Genomic DNA, 22,473 nt, shown 5'->3' with positions numbered 1-22,473 from the left:
GTCTAGGACTAGCTATGTGCGGACTTGTCCCACACCGAGCAGGTCGCAATATTTTGAATCGTTCAGTCGATCATGGTTGTGCACAAGTGACCCGCGTGTCGCCTCACATAATACGACTCCCTGCCCCTGGTTCAAGTGGACCGAATTGCGCGAAGTGGTTGTGAGGACTAGAAAAAAAGTTTCAGGACAAATGGAAAAAAAGAAGAAAAAAGGACTACAATGTAGGGCTGTGCAACGCCCGGCGCGTGCTTGAGTGACGCTGTGCGCATATGCTGCATGTACTGTCTGTAGTATTTGAGCAGCACGGACTAGTAGTCGGTTGTATTTTTTTCATTTGTCGAGCCTACAAAATTTAAAAATGTACAAGCTGGCATGGCATGCAAAGCAAGGATTTATTCTAACATTTTCATTTTTTACATAATAATAATGACATACAGTTTCCTCTGAGACAAAAATGCGATAATACTCATAAAAAGGACACACTTCAGGCTCATTACAAACATCTTGAAAGTTTTTGTCTTCACAAGTATACTTTCAAGCCTTCTCATCAGGTGAAATACAGGCAAGGGAAAAGGAACAGGAACAGTGGATTAAATACAGTAAGAAGGTGGTAAAACAGCGCAAAAAGAAAGAAAGAAAGAAAGAAGATAGCTAAAGTAAACAGCGAAATGACATAGATCATTATTATGTGCATGCATAGTCTAGACTCTACATCATGTACAGTCATGCATTTTCACCTTGGAGATTCCCATGACTCCGAGTCCCATGACCATGATGTAATGTTAGGCTAGACTTAGTCATGTCTTATACCATGTATACTATAGTTATACTCGCCTTTGGAAAATCAATAAAATGAAATTCTCATATCATGACATGAGCTGGTTTCCTTCGGAATAGGCATACAAGTAGTGTACGCAGAGTCTGTTCAGTGATGTGTGAGTAACGGTCAACGAACACTCTGCATTCCCAAACCTACGCGGAGTGAACAAAATAATTATGCTGATGGTACATTTACAAGAAGCGGATTAGTGAAGAAACTGCTGAGCACAGCGCTAATAATAATAATAATAAATTCGCGGGATTCGCGTTGGCACAGCGCTAGCCCTACCAATATCGCACATCATGTCCGTAACCGTGGCCTTGGCTCCTGACAATGAAAAGCAGTGCGAATCTATCTGGAGGGCAGCGTTCGCTACAGCTGACCCAACGGAGTACATGGCGCTAAATTCCACAGGATATCGACCTGTTTGTCCAGAACTGCCCAGCTACTGTAATACAGTATTGGACTGCGGTGCCCTGTTTGGAAACACTTCATTGGCGTGCATGTACGGATGGGATTTCAACCGATCGTGTGAGTTTTGGAAAGCTGGCGTGGCACTGAGCGAGAAAGACAGGCAGCACACACTGCTCAACAGGCGACTAAAAATGATTGGACTCGACGTCATGCCGCTGGCGCTTGACTATGCCAAGAAAATGAACATCCTGGACGAAACCATCGTGCAGGACTTCAGAGAGCGGATGCTGGATGAGACGCGAGCAGCGTTGCAAGAGTCAGACGTGTGGATCATCCAGCAGTGCATGCATTACATGCCCAAGGATACACTGAGTTGCTGGATGAATGTTTTCTTACAGGATCGCACTCGGCCGAAATGTTTCATGTACGACGCTCTCCCAGATTACGACACGCGGAACATGAAGCCGGACGCATTGCTGGAGGGTGTCACCAGCTACACACACACTGAAACGTCGCATATATATCGCCAGTGGGCGCCTGACGAGAAAACTGTTCACACGGGAGACGGTGGAGATGGAGAAGGCGATGACATGTACCTTTATTATTATGTAGTGAATTTTCAACCATTGGATTCACCCGCCTAATCAACCAGGGTGAGCGGGCCGGAAGCCTGGTAACAGTCTTATACAGTGTATGCCCGATTTATCCTAGCCCCGGTATTGATTTCTCCTCTATCGATCACAGTGCTTTCAATATTCATGCAATGGGTGGAAATAATTGGTATTATCTGCAAGCTGGGGACATTTGCCGTAACAAGTTGTCCTTTCACAAGAATTCTGATACCATATACCTGGCCCATTGTTTGGCTTTTGCTCGCTTCCGCACTCCGCTGTGATCTCCTTTCAGCCAAGCATAGCGCCGGCTTTGGTACCTGTTGTAGTGTGCCCAATTTTCATATTCGGAAGCTGGTGTACTTTTGAAGCAAACACTGCAACAGTAGATAACTAGGTTGATACTTCAAAATTTCCCGAGTTCCCTCGGCAGACGAGTAATGTAATTTATTATCCCGAAGCTTTCTTTTCTCTTTTTAGTGCTTTCTAATTCGAAGTATTTCTAAAACTTCTGCCAATCCCCCCCCCCCGAACCCATGACCCACAATACATTGTCGATATGGCTTCACTTCTTGGTATCATCGTGCATTCAGAGCATCCTGAGGAAAGGAGGACAGATATCCCCTTGTTCTGTACATGCCTATATGGAGTAAGTTCTGTAAGGATTGTTAGAATATACTGCGGGGTTGTATGCGTGCAGGGGACGTACTGCCTCCCTCTGCGTATCTTCATGATTGGGCATAAAATCTTCACCTCATTTTGGATCTTGGCCCATATATTATGGCCATCATCATGGGGAGAAAAACAACAGTATATTATGACAATATCCATTTTTTTTGCGGTTACGTCATCAATTAAGATGCTTTGGTAAAGCACCACGGCACAGCAATGCACTAGATGAGGCAAAAATGCCGACTCGTGCCGTATCCTGTGTGCCCATAAGCGAATCCGCTACTTCACCACCATGACATCGTTTCCATAAACTCAGAGAGAGGCTTTATCTACTCACAAATAAGTATACAGATTTTAAAGAAAAAGTAATAATTATGAATATGAAAGCGCCAAGTTGAGTTGCAAAGAAACATGTTAAAAAATAATCTCAGGAAAAGCGGAAAAAACATTTTGTGGAAATTCTTGTAAAGCATAGAGATTATCCCTTGATATAACCAATTTACAATCACTTCACAAAATACATTATACTTCAGTACCGGTACTGTACATGAGTATGGCCTATGCACACTATAGACCAAGACATTGTTACACTTGGTGGACAAGACTGAGTTGCAGCACTCGTCACTCAGACTGACAAAAGTTGATTTTCACCATAGCTAGGAGTATACGCGGTCAGGAAAATGATTGTCACTCAGGATAAGGCCTGGCCCCGCGCACTCAGTAGAGACAGTACCTCACATGCCAGCCCGCACACACTCCGGGCCTCATGCACCATAGGCATAGCCCCCATGCTCCTGCGTTACTCATCAGTGCCACATTGTAATGTTGCGGGGTTTTACTCCAGAGTACCTCCTACACTGCGGTGCACACAGCCTAGACCGTCACATTGTGCAGAGCCTCAGGAAAATCAACCCCCGCCAAACATTCACCACGCGGCCATGATCACCTTCGTCCGAATGTGTTCATAGTGGTCGCCGAGGTTCAAGAGAAGATTCCCCGTAGCTCTGCATGACGCGGTCTGTGCCCAGTGACACCATAGGATGCTAACCAACACCGCCACAATGCTGCTGATAAGGAAGAACACAAGCAAGGTGCACGCTGATACAGCATGTGCCGAGTCCTCAGCTACTTCTGCACATTGGAGCAAACAAAACCAAAAGAAGCGGTATAATTATGGTTGTGCCTGGACACATTGCTAAGGCTCGCACTGAATCCCACCCCCCCCCCCCCCCACACACACACCTGGTCCTGGTCCTGGTATACACTGCCATGTAGGTCATGTGTTTCTCGTTGAGCGAGACGGAGACGAGAGGAGACATGAGCGTTGGTGACGGGATAAGTCGTTTCGCCTTTTGAAACGCCTCTGGCAATTCTGACATTGCAATTGGAACTTGTCCCTTTCATCAGCAGTTGGGCTTCTGGTGGATCGGTTGCAGTTGTGGATAGCAAAGCTCCGGATCGACTTACAGCAGCGTTCACAAATGGGACAGTGAGCGGTACAGCACGGTTTTCGAATACATAGGCGTACAGGTGAAGAGCTTGTGGCATTGGCAACATTCGGGGCAGAATTGGACTGGACACAGCGATGGACTGCAATGCCACCCGCACTCCGAAACCATCGGTGACACTGGGAGCACTGGCGGCTGTTGGCTTGCTGCTGGACTGGTTTACGCCGTTCCATGATGCACTTGTGGCGGGCGATATCTTGCTGCCGAGCAAATGCACGCCGGCACACCTCGCAGACTATCTCCCGAGCCGGTTTCTGAGCTGGTTGTATTGCTCGATAAGCTTGCCGCCACTCAGATCGTTCCTGCGCTGTGTCAAACCATGACTCGTCGGCACATACACATAGTACAGGATCCGAAGCTCAAAAATAAAATTGGGTCTGCCACTTCACTCCGAGTATTTGCCGCTTTCAGAGCTGATAGGTGATGGTAATAGAAGGTCAATTTTGTTTGTTGGCCCTTCTGAATCGGGGAAGGAGACGAGCGGCGAGAGGGTTTTCGTCGACGATTTCGCAAGCCTTCTCAAGCGTTCTCAAGGAGGTCGCAAATTTATTTTCGCCGTGCGTCCGTACGCGCATGGCTTGAGCATGCACACATTGCGCACCCACGACAAACATTTGAATTTAGGAAATGACGACGCCGTAGAAAATGACGACGCTGGCCGGGGAACTAATTACTTACTTATTTGAGGAAGCACGAGGTCTTTCAATTTCAATCCCACGCGAGTAAGCATGGAGGAAGACGAGAATTGTGCCTCCTGTGCACAAAGTCCAGGTAGTGTTGGGCATTTAGTGGCTTCAGCCAGTACTCAGGTTTCGGAAATTTCGTGGGGCTCATGTTTGTGCCACTGTGTGAAGATCGAAGGAAGCGAAAAGGAGGAGAAAGTAAATTTCACGAACACCAGCTGGTCTCGAGTGGTATCTGCTGCCAAAATTCGCCAGGACGGCACATGGGCCTTTCTCTGCCAGGAGCAGTGTAGCACGGATGAGAGCACCCCGCGTGGCTGGTACCATAGGCGCTGCTATGCAGCCTACACCCACAAGAAGACTCTGAGTCGTTTTGAGGGAGAGGAGAGTGGTGGCCTTGTCAGCAATGTTGACGCAGAGGAGGTGGGTGACGCAGATGCCTGTGAGGATGAACCTCCCAAGAAGCGTGTTATGACACGAAGCAAAGTGACAACCATCGACATCACTCTGTGTATAATATGTCAACAAAAAACAAAAAAAAGAACCGGAAAGCTGAACCGCTTACCCTCTGTTCAGAATTCCGTGCTGGCGAAAGCCTGATCCGTGCGGCAAATGCACGTGGAGATGAAGCAGGCCAGCGGATTTTACTTACCCTCCAGGAGGGCAGTCCCGATTGTGTAGCATCGGACATATGCTACCATTTCTCCTGCTACCGTAACTACACTCATTCTAGCACGGTGGCAGCACTGGAGGCAAAGAAGACGACGGCAGTTGCAGAAGACAATGTGTACGATAGAGCCTTTGAGTGGCTAGCTGTATGCATGGAGAAGGAGCTCTTCAGTGAGACAGAAATACGAGCGATGCGTATGGACAGCCTGACGTCCAAGTACAGCGCCAAGCTGGCAGAGCTCGGAGCTGCAAGTCAATACCGACGATGGCTGCTGAAGAAGCGCCTGTTGGAGCATTTTGGAAAACGCATCAACTTCGTCCGTCCTGGTCCATTGTCACCCGAGAGCGTTGTAAGCAGCTCCTTGACAGAATCACAACTGCTACAAATAGTTGGTGCAGCAGTAGCCAAGGCTGAGGCAGCCCAGCAGTGCGCCGACGAATATGCTGGAGATGATATGGCGGATGAAGATGCACCTCCAGCTATTGATAGCAGCTGCAAGGTACATGCCTTCCACACAGCCATGGCTCTGAACAACGCCATCCGTGATCAGCAGCCCACAATACCCACCATGCCACATGCCAGTGATATCGTAAATGAGAATGCGCCAGTGCCAGACATCCTCTACAATGTGCTTGCCATGACCATTGTCGGCCCTGAGAAGTGTGACATTGGTGACCTGACGGACTCCCGTGTCCATGTCCCTGCCGACATCCATTGCAAGATTTTGGCAATTGCTGAGGATATTGTGTATGCTGCAACTCGTGGATCTATTCTGACACCAAAGCACGTAGCTTTGGCGCTTACTGTCCACCACCACACGAGGAGCAAGCACATGGTGGATCTTCTCAACCAGTTCGGCCATGGCATATCGTATTCAAAGCTGCGAGAAGTAGAAACCGGGTATTCTCTCGAAGTAGCAGGAAGTTCCGCAGCCAGCAGTGTTGTAGTACCCCGTGGCATTTCGCAGCATGGAGGTGATGTTCATTTCTGCTGGGACAATAACGACCTCAACGAGGAAACTCTGAGTGGCCAAGGGACGACACACTGCACCAACGGCATTGTGCTCCAGCACTCGCTGCCCTTCCAGGACGATCCGTGTCCACCAGAAAGTACGAGCCGTGCCGAGCCAGGTAACCAACGCCGACCGCGAAGTGTTGCCCCACCTGCAGTTCCGAGCCTAGAATACAACTGCGGTGCGAGACCAAGACCTCCTCCAATGGCCCATCCAGTTCCTGATGCACAAGGCTCGATTGACCCATTTCTCACTGTGGCATCGATTGACCTGATTTGGTTCTTGTTGCGCGCAGACCAGACGGTATCACCGAAGTTTGGTAGACCTGATGACGAGTCACAACTGGTACCCGCATGGTCCGGCTTCAATGCTGAACTGAACCAGTCAACCGCGCCAGGGACACCAACAACAGTCGGTTACCTGCCGATCATCCCAGCATCGCCTACAGCCATGAGCACAGTTTATGAGCTTGTTGTCCGGTCCCTCCGCACATCGAAGAAGCTGAATCAGCCACATTGTATCATCACCGCCGACCAAGCAGTTTATGCCAAAGCTGTGGAAGTTTGCTGGAAAAATGCTGAGCTGAAGGATGTAGTCCTCCGCATGGGTGCATTCCATACGTCGTGTGCCTTCCTTGCTGTTCTTGGGAAGAGGTTTGGCAGTGCTGGCTTGGAAGACCTCCTCGTCGAGTCAGGCGTAGTTGGCAGCAATGCGTGCAAGCAGGTGATGGCCGGCAAGCATTACAACCGCGGTGTTCGCCTCCATAAGCTTGCCTTTGAGTGTCTGCTGGGAGTGAACTGGAAGCTGTACGAGGACAGCATTGAAGGTGAGGGGACAGAAACATAGGAGTTGTGCTGCAAACTTTCTTTATTGCATTCCATCTGTGCACACTAGACGAAGTGAAGTAGTTTGAGAAATGGTGCCTGTTGTTCTCACTCCAGTGGTCTGCATGTAGCACTTTGTGTTCTAATTTTCTGACCTATGTACATGTGCGTGTGTGTTCATGTATTGAAGGTGGAGGAGACACGGTGTCAAGCGATCTTGAAGGAACTTTGTCAGCATTGCGCACATCTGGTATATTTGATGGTGCTGAGTCAGTAACCAGTTCATCCAGCTACCAGAAACTTGAGCAAGGGTACCGAAAGCATGTTCAGCTGCAACGCACCAGCCCAGCATCACCCATGGCCCAGTTTTGGCTAACATACCTCGACATGGTTGGCCTGCTGCTTCAATTCATCCGAGCTACGCGGACAGGGAACTGGTCGCTACATCTGGCATGCATAGAGAACATGTTGCCATGGTTCTTTGCATACGATCGACAGAACTACTCCAGGTGAGATGCTTGGGCCCTTCATTAAGTTATCAGCTGTGTGACCGACGCAATTAAAACATTTTGCTTCAAATACGAATCATTCAGTTCTCCTAAATTGAGTTCTCATTACATTGTGCTTCACAGGTACCTGTCGCTGTATTGGCAACAAATGCGTCAACTGCCTGCTACCAACCCTCCTGCCCACAAAGCCCTATCAGGAGGTTGCTTCTCTGTTGCAAGGTCTACGAACAGCTTCTCGAAGGTGGCTGTTGATCAGTGCATTGAACAGACCATCAACCGGCAAAGCAAGTCACATGGAGGACTCATTGGCTTCAGCCGCAACCCAGGTAAGGGCAAAAATTCGTAACAACTGACCAAACTTCAAAATTAATTATCCAATAGAACATACATGTACACTGATGGGGAGATACTTCCTGATGATCCCACATGCAAGATCAAACAGTAAGCAACCAATGTACACTATGCAAACACAGTGTGCTGCCCACCTGCATCACGAATAGGAAATGATTCGACTCTAATGTGATCCTGAACAGTTGTGGATTACATGTACATGATGATGTATTTCTCCTTCCCTTTTCTGTATAATTGTCCTATAAAGGAACTGTTCACCGCTGGGTGCTCACAGCTCACGAGCGAGCAGCTGTTGCAAGTGCATGTAACGACCTCGTCAAAGCGGAGGACTATGATGGCACAGCACGTCCACACAAGGACAACACAGACAGCAGAATGAAACGGGATCAAAGCGACTATGGGAAGCTCGAAAAGCGGTTGGCAGAGTTCAGCCATCCGTTCCTTGGCGAAGATTTGATCAGCCTCTCCAGTGGGAAAGTCTGTTCTGCTCAAGCAACCTCCGATCTCCTATCCAGTCACACGCAGGGAAAGAGTGCAATGAGCAAGTTCGTGGCAGACCGCTTGGAGAGTCAGGTAAGACGGTTATGATTTTGCAGCACACCATGTTAAAAGTCTTGACGTGTGGATATATGATAGGATGCATGTTTTGGTGACATACTTTGTTACCAAACACATTGAAATCAAAAGTGACGCTGTAGGGGATGTTATAATTCCGTTCTGTACTCCGTAATCCATGCACTACGTTCTAAGTTGTCAACCCATTTGTGTGTGTGTGTGCATGCGTGACTTGTTTCTTCCTACAGGCAGTTGATTTCTTCACACCGATATCACGGCTGAACCTGAAGACGTTCTCGGAAACCAAATCTGCAGCAAAGAAGTCTTCCAAGACAACAGCGATCGTGGCAGATAGGAGCTTATTCGGCCGGCTACTAGTTATGGCTCAATCAAGGTCATTCGACTTGAAGGAACTCTTCCAGCATGAGCTTGGACCAGTCCCATGGGCCCTGGCCAACGCAGACGGATCCCTTGTGAAGACTCCAAAGAGTAAGCTGCTGCTTGCTCTTGAGAAGAAAGTTGACCCACTGGAGTCAGTTCCGCGTGGTCCTGCCGTTATGGTCGACGCGATGGCATTACTGCAGAGCTACACATCTGCGCCACCGACATTCGGACAGCTCAGCGAACAAGTCTTCAAGCAGCTAGTCTCCTACCTTCCAGCTACACCTCCAGCACGAGTTGACTTCATAGCAGATCAATACCACACTGCGTCGATTAAGTCGTGCGAGCGCTCAAAGCGAACGGCCTCAACTGAGCCCCTGCGAGTGGCAGTACAACGTCCAGACCAGGCTATTCCTACTCAGTGGAAGCGGTTCATGGCAAGCGGAGCGAATAAGGCCGGCCTAATCCAGTTCTTCGCTGACCATTGGAGTTCTACACCGGAGCTCAAGGCAACATTGGGTGTCAGTCGCAGTGTATTCATAACCGTGGGACAGCAGTGCTACGTGTTGCAAGAAGAAGAAGGGAAATCGACACTTTCACGGCACCAGGCAGTGTCCAGGTTAGTATTATAAAAGACAAACAGTACAATGTCATGTTTATTGCGACTTTGACTATTGTCAAGCAAGTGGTATAAAACATTTGCTGCATATTGGTCCCACAAGTACAAGTAGGATATTGCTGATGGATTGAATTCAGTGGTGAAAATCACATAATCTGGCAGAGCCATGTTATCGTTCTCTGAATGCCCGGGAAATCATTTTGCTCTTTTTACAATTTTGATCATGTTCACAGGTTGACCAGCAATCATGAGGAAGCAGACACCCGGCTGATCCTTCATGCCGCTGATGCTGTGCAGCAAGGATTCCCAGATGTTGTCATTCGGTCGCCAGACACGGATGTAGCCGTGATTGCCATTGGCTCCGCTAGCAGCATTCCCGGTCGGCTCATATTCCAGACTGGCACGCAGCAACGGAGGCGGTTCATCGACCTTACCCAGCTGTCACAGAAGCTGGGCCCCCTGGTTTCGTCTGCAATTGTTGGACTGCATGCTCTTACTGGGTGTGACAGTGTCAGTTCCTTTTCTGGGAAGGGAAAGACTGCTCCGCTGAAGCTGCTCCTGTCAAGCACGCGACTGGCAGAGGCACTGGCGACTCTGGGTGTCAATGCTACATCGGATGACCAGCTGCTTTCTGAATGTGAGTGGTTTGCGTGTGCCTTGTATGGCAATCCTGGCCAGCAAGACATCAACAGCCTGCGCTACCAAAAGTTCTGTGCGGCCACATCCTGTGCTCCGCACAAACTACCGCCCTCACGCGACGCTCTCCATCAACATGTGGCCAGGGCTAACTACCAGGCCCACATTTGGCGGAGCGCCACCACTGCGATGCCAGAAGTACCGAGTCCAGTGGGCCATGGCTGGCAGTCGGAGACTGACGGCACGCTTTCCATCTCCTGGATGCTGCAGCGCGTCGCTCCTGCTGACATACTAAAACTGGTGAGCTGTGGGTGCAAGACAAGGCACTGCGTAAGTCAGCACTGTTCGTGCAAGAAGGCGTCCTTGGCTTGCACAGACATCTGCTCGTGCTGCTCATGCGCCAATCCGTTTGGGGCCGTACTCGAACAGAACGACAGCTCCGGTGCCGCAGATGTGGGAACAACTGCATGTGAAGGCGACCAAAACAGTGAGAGCGAGGAAAGTACTGGTGCTGACGACTTTGAAGAGTCTGACTCCAGCTCAGATTCTGATGAGGATCCAGATCAGGAGTTTGACGACTCGCTGTAGACACTGGCAACTGCACCGTCCTCCCCTGGTCCAAGCCACCCATTGTGTTTGTGAATTATGGCTATGGCTGTCAACACACCTAACCTGTTCACACATTGTATATAAACTGCTTGTACATAGCTTGGCTTCTAAAGTGATGACGCTATCATCCTACATTTTATTCCAATTTACATATTAAACTGGGCATATTGTCCATGAATTGCACAGCACTGGACATGTCTTCCTTACTACAGTTGTAGTATTTATTTATTTCATTTTCGATTGAGTAGTGACTACAATGCGTTTATATCATTTCTAGTCTTCTCTAACTCTAATTTAATCGAGTGCTATTGAAGGTGTGTGTGCCTGAGAGAGAAGCAGGGAAAGGGTCCAAGCTTACCTTTGCAGAATGATAGGTAAGGTGTCCCTCGTATCGATCGTATCAACGAAATTCCAATCAAGAAAACATTTGAGATCACTCGCGAAGCGGCGTCAAACTACACGACACGACGGGTAGTTTGTTGGCTGCCATTGCGAGTTGGTAGTGGAAGGACCAAACGATATCTAGGCTAGGCTTACGAAGTCCCTGTGCTTTACTTCTACAAGAGCGAGAGTAAACTTCTTGACCAAGAATATTATTATTATGATCAACAACAAAGTGAAGTCGCTCGCCGACCAGATCAGACACTCGCTTTGAGTTTTCAAATTTGACTGCATTTGGTTGTCATGTGCGTACTCTACGCAACTCAGAATCGGCCCGAGACGAAAGGTGAGCAGTTCAAGTGACCGACGAAGCTGAACTAAAATTGCCTCTCGCGGAGCTCCTTCCCCGATCTAGACGGGCCAACAACTACCATTCGACTCCACAACAGGTACTCTCTCCACCTGTACAGTTCGATTTTACTCGGATTCTAGTGGCAGACCACTTTCAGATTTAGACACTTTTTTTGTCCTGGATCCCCGACTAACACACACATGACTGATATTGTTCCATCTAAGCTCCTCATTGGGTATAGAGGGAGTGCAACTCTGACACAGAAAATACAGTACAGTCAGACCTCGCATAATCGTACACATCCGTTTTCCAGAAAAATATCCAGATAGACAAGGGAACCGGATAATTGGACACGCATACCGTATTATAGCAATAAAAACTGCTTTATGGCAGTTTTCTAAAAAAAGTTATTGTGTTCTAGTCCATGGACCCCGTCTAAAAAGTAAGAAATTAACGAAATGTGATAGCTGAAAATTAAAATTTCACACAAAACCTCACAATAATCACAACACTTGAAATGCTGCTTTCAACACTAAACTTGTACTACACCAACAATTGGCAACATGCATGCATAGGAAAGAGGATCACGAGGGGAAAAGGTCTTCTTCATGTAGCCTTTCATTCAGTGTGTGATTATTGTGAGGTTTTGTGTGAAATTTTAATTTTCAGCTATCACATTTCGTTAATTTCTTACTTTTTAGACGGGGTCCATGGACTAGAACACAATAACTTTTTTTAGAAAACTGCCATAAAGCAGTTTTTATTGCTATAATTTCTTTTGTTTTTTCTGTCACCAATCAATGGAATGCTCTGTATCAATATGTAAATGATGGCCTTCACATCATATCAATATCAGGGAGCCCTACACATATGTGTAGGGCTCCCTGATCAATACCGTATTATACGCATTGATGTGCAAGCCTTTTCTTGCAGGAAATGACACTAGCATAAATGATAATACATGTTCTTCTGCGGGGAAACCTGTGAGTAGTGGTGGTGATACTTTTTTTTATACGGAGGTCATTCTGTGCATGTTGCTGTTGCAGAATTTCATGACTCTGTTATAAAATTGTCTTGCCTTTCAGATATTTCAGATTTGCCCACCCTTGATCAGATTTATTTGAGAAATGTAGCCATACGCCAGGTGCGTGTCGCAGATGTTTTTGTTGATTCTGTGTATATAATGGTTTATAATCATGGGCTATTGTGATAAGGTCATCCGGCATCATATTGCACTGAAATCGTAATCCTGTTGATGTCGATACAACTTTTGGAAATAGTTCAATGACTTCAAACTGCTAGTCCACGATTTTCTAAAACAACACAGCAAAGGAGGAACAATAAACATGTATTAAAATGTAATTTGAAACTCGGGTGTTGAGCCATAAATAAATGTAGAAAGTTACAGTGATGGAGAGTTACTCTCAACTCGTATCCATAATAATGTCCTTTTCCTTTCTACATTAAAATGTAAACAAATACATTGCTGGGTCCGACACCTCGTACAAACAACTACACTGATCCTGAGGTTAAAAGGGGCAAGGCTATGGTTGGAGGTACTGAGAGATAAACAAGGCACTCCATGATAATAAAATCTTACACATCTTTTGGTGAGTATGAATGATATCCAGACGAACCTCTTCAGGACGAACACCAAGGGGATGGTATTTATTCTGTGAGTTTGTCTTAACCTATTTTATAACCAGTGAATACAATTATTTCTCCAATACACATACATGTACGAATAGATTTCTTCTACAGCGAAATATTCATAATTCTAAGCCACACCGACTCATTGACTCGTCTTTTATGAAACAAATGAGTCACTAGAGAGGTTCTGCAAAACGAAAATGCGTACAAACTTTCGCTCTACATCATGAAGTGCGAAATTTCGCACGAACTTTCGCAACTTTGGACGCGAAACTTGCAGGGAACGCGAAGTGAACTGTCGTAGGAAATTTCGTGAGATCGGGTCATGGCGTACGTGCACTTGGCCCGCGCAAACTACGAAAATGTGCAGAACGCAAAGTTCGTGCAAAAATTTGTACACACTTTCGCAAGGACTGTCGCGAAACTCGGTTCGAATTTTCGTTTTGCAGAACCTCTCTACTGAACATTTCTTTAGCAACATGACGGCAACTGAAACAGCAACAGAGAAAGTACGATACATGAACTGCACATACTTGCAGGTACAACAGGTACTACAAACAGATTGCAGATCGTAATTCTTGCTTTGGCGGCACGAAACTTTATTTGGGGCAGTGCAATCTCGCCGGTACTCACAAACAGCCCAGACCAGAGTAAACAAATCCAATCATACAAGTACGAGATTTTCACGAGACGAGACTGCACCCATTGGCTTGTTTCGTATGAAGCAAACAAGTTACTGAACCTCTCCACAATGGAGATTTTCCCTGATATGCGAATTTATTTGGCAAACTCGGTCAATGAGTCCTTGAACCTTTCCCTCCAGATTGGGAACTGCCAACGATAGTATGCCACTGACCAGTGCCTTACTTGTAACGTACCAATGTGCAATGAACATGAGTATTTCGACAACACATCTAACATAGGCCTTACCGTCAAGAAGGTGAACTCGCGTTCTTCGCACACTGTAGACAAGGACAAAGAGATAAAATGGATCTAAATCCGAATAAAAGCAGCACACGTTTCCGTAAATGAAAGGGCGAGCATAAGCAAATGAATCGAAGGAAACCGGTCAACTCAGAGATCACCTTTCCTTGGCGCTGATAGGTGGAATTCTCTGCCTGTCTCGTGTCGTCATGTTGAGCATCTATCCGTTTTCGTTTCGCTCTGTAAAGGGCACTTAGGGTTCCCTGTAACAAGACGGCAACGTCTGTAGGGCCTTCCCAATCAAAATAATAAATTCTACTACTACTACTACTACTACTACTACCACCTTTCATCGAGCATTCCGTAAAAGGAGGCCTCGGCAGCGGAAAAGCTAAATAATAATTGAGAAAAGAGATCCTGTCAGCTTTTCCATTATTTATTGCATTCCGCCCAAAATCAGCACACGTTTCGTAAATGAAAGAGGCAACACAAGCAAATGAATCAAAGGAAACTGGTCAACTCACCTGTCATTGAGTAATATTCCGCGAAAGGTCTCAGCAGCGCCGAAACGAAATAAGCCAGGCCAGGAGACGAAATATCCGAAACAGCTCATGCAAGAAGCAGTTCCAAAGAAGGAAGTTCCTCGCGCATGCACTTCCGAACACGGATCCGCAGACTAGACTGCACAGAACACAATGTCTGCCGTGCACGTGCACAGCACGCGGCTACCACGGGTTGGTGGTAGATCTAATACCGAGCACCTTACGTAGAGATTTACGTAGCCTAAGTGAAAGACCGAGCACCTTACGTAGAAACTTACGTAGCATAGCGATGTCGTTTTTTCTGCCATGTGAACACAATAATAGAAAAGCTGACAGGATCGCTTTTCTAAATGTATACATGGCATATGCTGTAAATCGGTAACCAACGATTTTCTTCCGGATGGCGAGGGATCCGGATTAACGAGGACCGGATAAGCGAGGTCTGACTGTACCACTAGAACTTGATAGCGTACAAGCAGCTCTTGTCCTTCCAATGACAGGAAATGGGTGCTGTGCCAGGGCCATCATGTACTACAAGACGTACTACTTCTTCAGTTCATGGAGAATGCATGCTTTTAGATTTTATGAAGTTCAGTGGAAACCAAAAACATACTAGTAACTGTACTCCATCAACACACACCCGTACACCTAGATGCATAGAAACAGCTGAAGACGTTCCTTACCGTAACTACTCTGCACATCAGCTCCTGTTCTCTGCTCTTCGGCCACATGCCTGCGCCGTCGACCATCAGAAGTCGTGAGTATCTTGTAGCCACTGGAACCTCGACCATGGTCTGACTCCCCTGATGGTGAATGGCGTCGGACCGAGGTCTCATCAGTGTCACTACTCTCAACAGGTGTCTGTTCAGCATAGCCAGCATTCAAGCGTGACTCAGTCCCGTCTATAGCCGTTCGTGCTCTGCCGCCGGCACGTAGACGAATGGCCTGCACTCGGTCTGGTGTGGACGCTGAACCGCTTGGGATTTCTGCTCCAGCTGGTAGATTGCCATCACCAGAACTTGTTGTTTCATAATGACACTTGCTGGGCTGGCCTCCAGATGACCCGCCTGCTGCCATTGTGGACAACGGTGATTCTTCAGCTGGCTCTACAGTCAATAGAGCATCTGCATGAGCGGCCAGACACACAAAGTTCAAAAACAACCGCCGGCTAACTTACTGATACGCATAAACGCCAAGTACTAGCTGATCACCTAACAGTAACACCTAACACCTAACACCTATCACCTAACACCTAACACCTAACACCTAACACCTAACACCTAACACCTAACACCTATCACCTAACACCTATACCTCGTGATGCTCAGTACTGGATAAGCAGTGGCACTTGAATGTGCACGGTAACACAGCTACTACTATTACTACTACTACCACGGGGTATCACACCTCCCTTTGCATGACCAAAGAGCCATCATGCACACTATGTACAGTTCACATCTGGCGGTCAATGCCAACCTGCGGGCTTTACTGCAAGCCGTCATGAACCAGTGAATGCTCCACACCTATACATACTTCACAACTGATGATCAATGACAACCTACCGGGTCGCCCACAACGTACCAGCATATTGCTTTCGGCCCACTTCCGCATAAATGCCAGCAAACATATCCAAAGACTGGACAGTTTTCGGGTGATCTTCGCCGAAGACTTTCTGCCTGAGCTGGGAAGCCTGCAGGACAAACGAAACACACAGCCGTTACAAAACTCTGTTTGCCTTTTGTTTCTATCCTGAACTAGGCACCTGTCCTAGGAGTACAGTGAGTGTGATACAGTACCAGAAACAGCTAGAAACAGAAAGAAAGCCTTCAAACATGGCAGCCATCGCCCATCAAATGTATACTTCTTTGGCGGTTAGTTATGCGAACGTGGACGGAGTTTAGGTCATCAGTATCTGGAATTTTTACAAATTTACCTTGCAATTACGCATCTATTTTTGGGGATGGGCTGGTTTTTCTGCAGTTGAATTCCACGTCGACAATTTTAGCCAGGGTCAAATTTTGGTGAAGATACCAAAAGGAATGTGTTCAGGAAACTATCCCATCCAATTGGGAAGGGAATTACAAGTATCGGTTAAACATGACCAGTGCCGTAGTATCGGGATTTCAGGTGCACCGGTTTAATGGACATTTGACCTGAAATGAACAATATTGGCGAAAAACAAGTTGTGCACAAATTTGCATGGTCAACTTTTTTGGAATAAGGCCCGGCCATCCGGGCCAGACTGGGTGTTACGGACCTGGTGGGCACTGTCTTTTCCTGCCTGGAGACTCTTGGCTATCAAAGTGTACTGGCTACCAAAGTGTCTCAGAATCGGAGTACATTGTAGTTGAGGCAACAGCTTGTACCGGTATCTGCCCTACCAAACAGTTTATACAGTAGTCACCATGGTGACCCCGACTGGGACAATGCACTCGGAGTGCTGACTCACCTTTCCACAATAATCCAGTGCTAGCTTTGGCCTGCATAGAGCAACACAGATCACATAGCACCAGGGCGGGGGGGGGGGTCGGGGTAAATTATACAATGCACTTATTAATGTTTAGAATGAGGTGCAGTTTGAGTCAGAACAACGACGAGAGAACACCAGTCATAGAACAATCGATACCAATTTAGATAGGAATAGACCCATGTGGAACGGACAACGGCGGCAGCAGCAGCAGCAGCAACAGCAACAACAAACAGCACCATATCCAGACACACTCCCTGCGAGACAGAGAAAGATAGGGTGCGAGTCCGAAACAATGACGCATGCAACGCTTGTAGCGGCTTGTGCTACGCTACCTCTTATCACTTAGGCAGAGCTTGGAGAGACGTTCAAACTCATCTGCTCTTCGGGCCAGTACTTCGTCCGTGGACAATTCTTCCTGGAGATTGAAAAGGAGGTGAAACGCGTCATAGTCAGAGAAAAGCGAACCCGCAAACTAACAGTCAGGCGAATTCTTTGAACTTTAAAACATACCAGGGAAGCGCCATCCGAAAGATAATGCTGTTATCAGTGTAGTGTGTGGGACAATGATTATGCCTCCAGCAACTCAATCTGTATTAGTGTATACACAACTGTTTCATCCTTTATGGACTCGTCAACGCTGCCGAATCTAAATACTTCTGGCTTATTATGAAAGCAAATCAATGGAGATGCACTGGCCAAGCACCCTGGACTCTGAGTTCTTAAAGCTATTATTCATTTTCTGCTGCACCCGGTTATTTCTTTTATTAGTATTATTATTTTCTTTGCCTTCGCTTTCTTGTTATTGGGCAACTTACTTGCCCGTTAGAATCTGCGAAGTAAAATAAACAACAACAACAACAACTCTCCTGTCCGGCAGGCTAGACTGGACATGAAACAACCAATGAGGGCACTTGTGCCGTGCTCTTCCCACAACTCACTCAACCTCTCCAATGGGAAACAAGAACTCCGTAATAGAAAGTTCACAGGACTATTTATAGCAACATGACCAGTTACACGAACCTCGGTCAACATGACCAGGCATTGAGGCAAGCTCAGCTATGTGCAGTAAGCGGACACGCAGAAGTTGAAAAATGTGGTTCCCAACCTCGTATTCCTCGCACATGTATTAGCTAAAGTTGAATAGATTCAGGCATGATAATATACTGCAGTTGTGAATGTCAATTTGATCCAATCACCACCAGTGCCTGTGGCCTCATATCTAAATCCAGGCCATGACACTAGTGGAGGTCTGTTGATTCACAGCTTGCATACTGATGAAAAACAACGAGTGAAATATTTCAATCTCCCTGGCTGTTTTTCTTCTTCTTTTGTTACTCCACTGGTTGTGCCAAAGAGTGCTTTTCTTTTTTCACTTTGTTTTATTTCGCATATCCAAATGGGAATTTCTTCCCTCTAGGTCTGCTGTTGTAGGTACGCCCATCAACACAGCTGACCAGAGCATACATACAATGTCATGTAACCAGTGCATGTATCCAATAGCACATAACCACCGCCAAACAAACTGCATACAATACACATACCTTGCCATCCCCTGTTGGATAGATCAGCGACAAGCGGCAAGGAAGTACATGCAGGAGAGAAAACACAAATCATCAACCACGCACCAATGATTACATGAATGAAATGCGTGCAATGGGTGGTAAACTAAAACCTTTGTTGCACAAACACCTAAAGAATTAAAGATGACCAAGTTCCACATACATCAATTATTGTTAAAAATGGAAATTATTAACCCACGCCAAGTTCTGATTTCCCAAACAACAGATATCAGTGGATAAACCCAGAAAAGGGTATCACAAGTGAGAACCGCTTCCAAAGAAATCCTGTGACTAAAATGAAAAGTTATAATAGTATGAAAATCTAGGGCAAAAAAGGATTTCGACATTGTGTAAACCTCATCAGCATCAACAGTTTTCAACAAAATGGGACGGACTATCTTAGTGCCAATACCAGTCTTGCGTATTTGAAAGTCTTTCTAAGATTTCAGCGTAGATTGCCGAGCGAACCATTATCACAATCTACATGTACATGTAGAGTCATGCTAGATGAAATCCAACCAAGGGGCATATTTGGTGCCCAAGACTGGCATGACCCTTGCTTTTTGTATTTGCAATAAACCCTGTATGTTGCATTTTGCATGGTAAGACAATTTTGGACAATGGAAAAATGGGTCATGGGGTACCTTTTTCCCATGCCCGCCCCCTACTATATTGACCTGGCCAGAACCCTGTATTTTTATTATTTTACTTGATGTGCAGGTAGTGGTGCCAATGCTACAGATCATAGATCATACACATGCAGAAGTACACTGAGGTGATGGGAATTGATTCTTGGCGCGATCTTTTGCACTTTGGGCTGGATTCCACCTGCTACCTCTCTAGCATGGAAAGCGCAGCAACAGCAGCAGGTGTACAACTATTGCAGTGCGAAGTCGTAGCTGCACCAGCAACACGTTGAGGCGATCGGTGGTGTTCTTTTTTTCCACTTTTCATGACATGCGCGTGACCATCGCTCAACTTGTTAGAGCAAATTCCACCGTGTGCCTCTTAGCAATTGCAAGCGTACGTTACAACAAGTGAGAAAGTGACCATCCATCGATAGAGCCTACGACATTCACATAAGCAGCACTGTGCAGTGGTGCAGTAGGAGTAGAAACAGGATTGCCACCTAATCCATGTTAAGTATATTGTGGCTACCAATGCAGCTGGCAACACTTCCGCGAAGATGGCAATGTTTCACCTGCATGTGCGCATGTGTGTAGTGCTTTTTCGTGCCTCCATGAAAGTGCGCGCCAGTTTCACACGTACACATGAATTAGCAGGCACATTGTCTTCTTGCGTAGTCATGAATCTATGGAGACAGGCTGGTGTATTTTTGAGTGATAATTTTTCACTAAAAAATGAACGGGTGCATATTCGACACTGGGGCCCGCATTGGCGGTTTTTGAGCAAAATGGTGACTTTGGCAGGCTGGTGTTGAATCCAACACCTCTTTGAACATACCCTTAGGGATTGCAGAGTTTAAATGCATCTAGAGCTGCTGATCACAACCATTCATGTGTCCAGGGACAATACCATCATCTCTATTTTATCCGCGGAGTCAATACCGCTGGCAACGGCTGTCACAAGATTTCCGCTCCGCCAGTTACCATGAAAAAACTCGGCATTAAGCGTCAACCGCCGCATGATGATGACCGCCAGCAGAAATCAGTACGGATGTCAGATCTAACTGCCCTTGCTGAGAAAGAGGATGAGCAGAAAGCACCTGAACAACTTAAAAGTGATAACCATCGCAACTCAACCAGTGAAACGGAGGATCAACAACAGGGATCATCATTGATGTTGAATTCTCTAGCGTTCCCTGACCAGAAAGAAGATGAGCAGAAAGCACCTGAACAGCCTAAAAGTGATGACCACCGCAGTTCAGCCAGTGAGAATGAGGATCAACAACACAGATCAGCATTTCTAGCTGTCCCTGATCAGGATGAGGATGGCGCATTCAAGTCCCCTCATCCACAAGACAAATTCACCCAGTCAGAACTGGGTGAAAGTACAAGTTCTTCCAGTAGCCTTGGCCTGACAGCAGACGGCCAGGAAACAGCTGAGGAAACCGTGCCTGATCCAGCAAATGATGATCCAGCATGGAACGTGAATCCACTTTATCAACCCAGAGTCCTGGACGGAACACACAAGTCGGAACCTGGTGAAAGTACAAATCCTGCCAGTTCCTCGGCACAAGGCGGTACCAGTTCTTCCAGTAGCCTTGGCCTGACAGGAGACGACCAGGAAACAGCTGAGGAAACCGTGCCTGATCCAGCAAATGATGATCTAGCATAGATCATGAATTCAGTTTATCAACCCAGATTCAGCGTCTGAACACACCAGTCGGAACCTGGAGAAAGTACAAATCCTGCCAGTTTCCTGGGCACAAGTCGGCACACAGGAGAGCCAGCAAAGGTCAAACGCAGATGATCAGCCCTACTCTGATTCTGAATTACCTCACAATGATTTTGTCGACTCTCGCAATGCAATCGCAATGGAATTGCGAGAGAATGATATTGGGTAAAATAGCACTTAAGACACAGTAGAGACCCACCATGAAATCATAAGTTTCCTGTCTGCTCACATGCATCGCATCTTCTATTCGTATAACATTGACCTTGAAATCGCTGTCTAGTCCTAAAATATTATGTCCTTGCACTCAATCAGGCTTGACCTCTTCTGCAAAGTCGAAACAGATGTTTAACCCTATCGACTAACTTTCAATCGCATTCATTTCACTAACTACTTTCCAAAGTCTTGTTTCTTATTGATGCATCGTCTTGGTTTGTTATGGTTATTGTAGCAGAATGCCATGGCTTCTACTAAAGCTGTGCTATCCATGTCAATTGGATGCCTTCCACTCGCCGCATATCCGATAATTATATCACATTCATTTATATAATTAGCGGCTGCTAAATTTCGCCTCATTACTGCACTGGACTGTCTTGAAAGACACCAGAGTGCTATCAATGAAATCATCAGAAACTGCAGATTGCCTTAGTGTTGATGGAAGCTTGGTGACCTGTACTCCCTACGTCCCCGATTCCCCCACAACCTGTACCTGATTCCCCTACAAAGATGTTCCCCTTGTCGCAGTCAAGACGGTGGTGCATAGGCTCTAATTGCATATGGGACAGTGCCCTTCAAGTGAAATGAATACGGATTGTTATGTATAACATTATGTGTGCATTCGTGTCACAAACATCGCGATCAAAGTATGTTTGTGTCCAAAATGTTTGTTTGCTTCAATCATCAGTGGAATACCGTGACTGAGACTTTGGTGGCAATGTTTTTGATATGAGTGTGCACTTTTCGATAGTTTTTATTCATCGCTATACTCACTGATGAGGTTGATGGACATGAGAATAATATAGCCAGAAATCATGGCTATATCGCAAATATTATCACAACGCCGCCTACGGATTAGTCTTTACTTAACGATCTATTTTATCAATTAACACTCTCAATCTTAACGAACACCATCAGGTGTGTGGACAAAGTCAGTTTTCCAAGTTATAAACTTTTAAAATAACGTTTTTACGGTGTACAGCCTGCATTCAAGCTCAGAGTAATGGCCATTGTGTATTCAATTGAACCTCGGAACAATGGCATCTGCACACTCACCGTGGCAACGGATTCAAACTTCACAAGAAAAAGTCTTTTAAAAGCTACTTTGTGAGACTCGAACCCTGGAAATTAATTTAATTGTAACGTAACA

The 22,473-nt window shown here is 46.3% G+C and overlaps 2 protein-coding genes across 2 annotated transcripts; one reads left to right on the top strand and one right to left on the bottom strand.

Moving 5' to 3' along the window:
• Window positions 1–2,702: 2,702 nt before the first annotated feature.
• LOC135810522 (uncharacterized) lies at window positions 2,703–20,025 on the bottom strand. Its single transcript, XM_065324015.1, has 7 exons — window positions 20,022–20,025; window positions 18,735–18,745; window positions 17,526–17,608; window positions 17,173–17,203; window positions 16,305–16,413; window positions 15,407–15,847; window positions 2,703–3,648 (listed from the first exon to the last, which is right to left on the bottom strand). The coding sequence occupies exons 1-7, from the start codon at window positions 20,023–20,025 to the stop codon at window positions 3,443–3,445; spliced, it is 885 nt and encodes a 294-aa protein (XP_065180087.1). The 3' UTR covers window positions 2,703–3,442.
• LOC135810979 (uncharacterized) lies at window positions 4,754–11,177 on the top strand. The gene is made up of 7 exons (XM_065324348.1): window positions 4,754–5,217; window positions 5,442–7,216; window positions 7,405–7,723; window positions 7,847–8,049; window positions 8,322–8,647; window positions 8,878–9,629; window positions 9,863–11,177. The coding sequence occupies exons 1-7, from the start codon at window positions 4,754–4,756 to the stop codon at window positions 10,851–10,853; spliced, it is 4,830 nt and encodes a 1,609-aa protein (XP_065180420.1). The 3' UTR covers window positions 10,854–11,177.
• Window positions 20,026–22,473: the final 2,448 nt, after the last annotated feature.

Source organism: Sycon ciliatum, chromosome 2, assembly GCF_964019385.1.
Source record: "Sycon ciliatum chromosome 2, ocSycCili1.1, whole genome shotgun sequence".
NCBI lineage: Eukaryota > Metazoa > Porifera > Calcarea > Leucosolenida > Sycettidae > Sycon > Sycon ciliatum.
Note: the sequence above shows the minus strand (reverse complement) of the source record. Positions and strands in the feature narration are given on the sequence as shown.

What these genes read in the sequence shown, in the direction of transcription:
- LOC135810979 (XM_065324348.1), top strand. Translation starts at nt 4,754, where the DNA reads ATGGAGGAAGACGAGAATTGTGCCTCCTGTGCACAAAGTCCAGGTAGT. An exon ending in GATCGACAGAACTACTCCAG is followed by an intron (nt 7,724 to 7,846) that starts GTGAGATGCTTG and finishes TGTGCTTCACAG; the next exon opens with GTACCTGTCGCTGTATTGGC. An exon ending in CGGCACCAGGCAGTGTCCAG is followed by an intron (nt 9,630 to 9,862) that starts GTTAGTATTATA and finishes TCATGTTCACAG; the next exon opens with GTTGACCAGCAATCATGAGG.
- LOC135810522 (XM_065324015.1), bottom strand. An exon ending in CACTGGATTATTGTGGAAAG is followed by an intron (nt 16,414 to 17,172) that starts GTGAGTCAGCAC and finishes TTTGTCCTGCAG; the next exon opens with GCTTCCCAGCTCAGGCAGAA. An exon ending in TGATGTGCAGAGTAGTTACG is followed by an intron (nt 3,649 to 15,406) that starts GTAAGGAACGTC and finishes TCCAATGTGCAG; the next exon opens with AAGTAGCTGAGGACTCGGCA.